The sequence below is a fragment of the Astatotilapia calliptera genome, unplaced genomic scaffold (assembly GCF_900246225.1).
Source record: "Astatotilapia calliptera unplaced genomic scaffold, fAstCal1.2 U_scaffold_2, whole genome shotgun sequence".
Taxonomy (NCBI): domain Eukaryota; kingdom Metazoa; phylum Chordata; class Actinopteri; order Cichliformes; family Cichlidae; genus Astatotilapia; species Astatotilapia calliptera.
Window position 1 is genome coordinate 343,637 of NW_020535729.1, and position 5,252 is coordinate 348,888.

Genomic DNA, 5,252 nt, shown 5'->3' on the forward strand with positions numbered 1-5,252 from the left:
TGTATATAATCCCTGCAGCTGTCAGACTCAATAGCAGGGGTCACCAGCCTTTCTTAAAATTGAGAACTAGATTAAAATTGTCAACAGTTTGATTCGTCTTTAGTTTTATAGTAACAATTCTATTTTGATATGCTATGTCTTATTACAGGTTAATTTTTCAAAAAAGGCCTTCCACTTTTAGCGAAATGGGCTAAAATCACCCCTGATTATCTCTTTAATAAAGTTAATGCGTTTATACAAAGGATACGCTGATTATTGAACAAAACCCCAACGATCGGATGTTAATCTGATTTATTTGCTCTCTGTCTTCCATAAACAGTGATTTTAAATCTAAACTACGAATCCTTTAGGCCAAGTCCATAACATGCAACTGTTTCAATTAGATTGATTGTCATTTTAACTGACTTTTTATTTTATTTGAATTTTATTGAATTTTATTTTTATTTTATTTGTATTCTTTCACTTATTGTTGCATGTGTGTTGTTGCTGCCTGTGTTTGAGTAATTTCTGTAACTGTGAGACATCTGCTGCTGCCTATCTTGGCCAGGTCTCACTTGAAAAAGAGGTTTTTAATTTCAATGGGATCTTCCTGGTTAAAATAAAGGTTAATAAATAAATAAATAAATAAAACATGTTTTTAATGTTAGTTATAATTCAGAATTGGCGACTGAAACATGTAGGACATATGGGCAGACATCTCCAAAATCATCGAAGCACTTATGCAAAGAGGCTCTCTCTTGACAAACCAGCCAGGTATGTGAAGATTAAACGAGTGAGAGGAGCCAAAAACACACATTTACAATCCATTTCACTTTTAAAAGTCTGTCACAAAGTACATCCACCCTGTTTGTGAGCCTGCATTACACTCCCAATGCTGTGGAACCTGAACAATAACCAGAACAAAGTCTGAAATAAAAAACTGCCAAACAGCTGCACCACTGAGTCACACTTTGTTTTCTGAGTTTGAGAAAAGGTTTCATTTCTGACCTGCAATATAACTCTGCGCTCTGATGTCACACTCACACATTTATAAGAGGAAGTTGAATGAAGCTCCGCCCCCCACATTACTCAAATGCAACAGACCAGGAAACAGGCTGTTTTTCTTCCCCCGTAAAGAGAGACGCACAGACGATCAGACTGAGCTCAGACCAAACTAGCAGCTTCCTCTGAGTGAGTCCAGCTACAGGAGAGAAAAGTGGAAAACTCCAACACTGCTGCTTCAAGCTGCTGACGCTCCACACACTGAATGTGAGTTTGAGCAAAAACACGACTCAAAGCAAGTTTCAGTGAAGGTGGTAGAGGAGGGAGGGGAGCCAGGACTGACTGTACTGCCTGTCTGCTGTTTTCAGCTTCACTCACAGACTCAATGGCTTCCAGATCAGAGGAGGATCTCTGCTGTCCGGTCTGTAAGGAGGTCTTCAGAGATCCTGTTCTTCTGTCATGTAGCCACAGCTTCTGTGAACACTGTCTGAAGAGACGGTGGAGAGAGAGACCAACACATGAGTGTCCAGTTTGTAAGGAAATATCAGTGGATGATCCACCTTCAAACCTGGCTTTAAAGAACCTGTGTGAGTCGTTCTTACAGGAGAGAGATCAGAGAGCTTCAGAGGCTCTCTGCAGTCTGCACTCTGAGAAACTCAAACTCTTCTGTCTGGACCATCAGCAGCCAGTGTGTGTCATCTGCAGAGACTCAGAAAAACACACCAATCACAGATTCAGACCCATCGATGAAGCTGCACAACAACACAAGAAGGAACTTCAGGAAACTCTGGAGCCCTTAAAGAAGAAGTTAAAGGTTTGTGAGGAAGTTCAAGTGAAGTTTGATCAAACAGCAGAACACATTAAGGTCCAGGCCCGACACACAGAGAGGCAGATTAAGGAGCAGTTTAAGAAGCTTCAGCAGTTTCTAGCAGAGGAAGAGGAGGACAGGCTGGCTGCACTGAGGGAGGAAAAGGAGCAGAAGAGTGGGATGATGAAGGAGAAGATGGAGGCTCTGAGCAGAGAGATAGCAGCTCTTTCAGACACAGTCAGAGCCACAGAGGAGGAGCTGAGAGCTGAAGACGTCTCATTCCTGCACAACTACAAGGCTGCAGTGGAAAGAGTCCAGCGCTGCCCCCTGCTGGATGATCCACAGCTGCCCTCAGGAGCTCTGATAGACCAGGCCAAACACCTGGGCAACCTGACCTTCAACATCTGGAACAACATGAAGGACGTGGTCTCCTACACTCCTCTCATTCTGGACCCAAACACTGCTCATCCAAACCTCATCCTGTCTGAAGATCTGACCAGTGTGACTGAAGGAGAGAAGCAGCAGCTTCCTGATAATCCAGAGAGGTTTGAATTATTCTGCTCTGTCCTGGGCTCTGAGGGCTTTAACTCAGGGACTCACAACTGGAATGTTGATGTTGGAGACAGTAAATGGTGGGGACTGGGTGTATTTGCAGAGTCTGTGCAGAGGAAGGGAATCATGCTGTCTGGATTATGGAGAATAGGTTTCTTTTTAGGTAAATATTCAGCGCGTTCACCATCAGCAGATTCTGCTCTCTCAGTCCAGAAGAAGTTCCAGAGGATCAGAGTGAATCTGGACTGGAACAGAGGAAAGCTGTCGTTCTCTGATCCTGATACTAACACACACATACACACCTTCACACACACTTTCACTCACAGGATGTTCCCATGTATTAGCACTGTTGGTAAAGTGAAGGTGTGTCCGTTGAAGGTGTCAGTGCAGCACATGAGTTGAGGATGATGATGTTTCTCATGTTGTTTTCTGTCAGTGAGTTGAAGCTGTTAAACTGCAGCTGTCCTCCTGCTGCCTCGTTGTTCCAAAGCTCTTTGTTTCTCTTTTAGTTCTCACTGTTTCTTTCTTTCTGATTTAGTTTGCTGGGATATGGACTGACATGTGTTGAATGGGAGGAGCAGTTTGTTGTTGTTTTCTTGTCTGTTTATGACAACAATAAATATATTATTGAAACAATGATTCATGTTTAACTCCATACATGAAATGTTTCTGATATTTAAATTGTGGTTGTTTGTATTTAATTTACTTTGTCTGATTACAATGAAAATTAGATCCTTCTATTGTGGAAGTAATGAGTCAGTAAATTGGAAAATGTAAAGGAAATAATGTTTAGGCAAAACCTGTTAAAAAACAATTTTAAAAAATCAAGTGCTTTCTTTGAACTTTCAGGTGTTTTCTTTTGTGTCCTCTATATTAAAAGTGCCAACATTACAACAATATGTCAGACGTTATTAGCCATGTATGGGCCCAAACTCCACTGCAAAAGTGCAATAATATGATCACTGCAGCATTACCGAGAGTTGAAAAACTGTCTAAATTCGTTCATCTGTAATAATATGATCAGTGTGACTGCTTTGCCAGGTGTAACAATTAAGTTTAACATCCAGGCATCCATGAAAACTGAATTTATGAAATTTAACGGAGTTAGAAGTTAGCAGGGAGTTAGCTCGCTAGCTTCCATCTAAATATAATATACCATGTTCTGACTGGGAGATTTACTAAACAAATTAAAACGTACAACTCTGCTATCACTTCCAACATAAATGACAAAAGGAATGTAAACAGCAGCGACGTTTGTAGGGTTACTGAAGTTGGGCTAGCTGGTATATAATGATGTGCTATTTGATCGCTAGCGCGACAAGCTATGTTAGCATAAAATAAACAGTAAAGCTGGAGGACGAACGCTAACAAACGGTGGACTTTTTTCCACTCGATAAAGGTTAATATGAGGGTTCCTAATGGCTAGGAGCAATGCTCCTTCTAAGCTGCGCGCGTGCGCTAGTGAAAAGGCTCTTAGAGCCGGATCTTTGACATGAACGACGAGAGCTGGCTCCTTATCCGGTTGTTCAGTGATGACGCGACGAATCCTACTTCCAGGTCTAAAGTAGTCTGCGTTTAATATGGCTTTTGTGTTGTTAACATGTTTAATGTTATGTATTTTCTTCTATTTGACCTCAAAAAGCTCCTAAAACAGTCAGTGATCACTGTTGACCTCCCTCGGCTTTTATTACAGCTAATCATTTATTTAAGCTCAGTTTTTAAAACCTTAGGATGTAACTACAGCCCAGCCCATGCAGCAGTATATGAATGACTAACCTCGTATTGTGGATGGATTATCTCAGTTGTTCTCCTGGCTGAAGTTTTACAGCATCCTGCCATGCGATTACATTTGTTCCTGACCACCGAGAACACTCACGTTAACTTTTATCGAGTGGAAAAAAGTTAGCTTGTTTATATTATGCTAACATAGCTGTGTCGCTAGCGGTCACGTAGCACATCATTATATACCAGCTAGCCCAACTTCAGTAACCTTACAAACGTCACTGCTGTTTAGTTTTCTGTCTTCATTTATGCTGCAAGTGATAGCAGAGCTGTACGTTTTAATTTGTTTCCAAAACCCCGCAGTCAGGACATGCTATATTGTATTTAGATAGAAGCTAGCGAGCTAACTCCCTGCTAACTTCTAACTCCGTTAAATGTCATAAATTCAGTTTTCATGGATGCCTGGATGTTAAACTCAATTGTTACACCTGGTAGAGCAGAACGCTGATCATTTTATTAAAGATGAAAGACTTTAGACAGTTTTTCAACTCTCAGTAATGCCATAGTGATCGTTTGATATATGGACCTGCAGCAGAGTTTAGACCCAGACACGGCTAGTGATGTCAGACTAGTGTTTTTTTTTTTTTCTTTCTCTCACCCTCTCTCTCTCTCTCACTTTTTTTCGCCTTCACTCCGCATGCGAGCCTTGTGTTTTGCGCTGGGCAAAGGGGGGAGGGGCAGTAGTTACACTTGCAGTAGCACAGGAACAGAGCGGGAGGGAGAGAGAGAGAGCCAGGGACAAGAACGTCACATTAGAAAGCTATATTAATCATCCACAACTATTTTCAGTTGCAGATGATAAAGGATTCAGAAAGTTTATTCATGCAGGCCCATATGACTCAGGCCCTCAGAGTCCGCGAGGGCTCATATGGTAAAAGCAGATCTGAGAGATAAGAAGGCCCAAGACCATTAAGACATTTAAAAACCAATAAAAGAACTTTAAAATCAATCCTGAAACATACGGGGAGCCAATGCAGCGATTCTAAAACCGGTGTAATGTGGGCCCGCCCTCTGGTCTTCGTCAGCACACGAGCTGCAGAGTTTTGTAAAAGTTGTAAAGGTGAAATATTCTTCTTCTTCTTAGGAAGACCAGAGAGCAGGGCATTACAATAATCAATGCGACTGGTAA

The 5,252-nt window shown here is 41.5% G+C and overlaps 1 protein-coding gene across 1 annotated transcript; it reads left to right on the forward strand.

Moving 5' to 3' along the window:
- The first annotated feature begins 1,366 nt into the window (after positions 1-1,366).
- Positions 1,367-2,785, forward strand: LOC113017755 (nuclear factor 7, brain-like). Its single transcript, XM_026160867.1, has one exon. It carries the CDS (start codon positions 1,367-1,369, stop codon positions 2,741-2,743), a length of 1,377 nt encoding a protein of 458 aa, XP_026016652.1. The 3' UTR covers positions 2,744-2,785.
- The last annotated feature ends 2,467 nt before the right edge of the window (positions 2,786-5,252 follow it).

Coding starts and splice junctions, on each gene's coding strand:
- LOC113017755 (XM_026160867.1), top strand. CDS start 1,367: ATGGCTTCCAGATCAGAGGAGGATCTCTGCTGTCCGGTCTGTAAGGAG.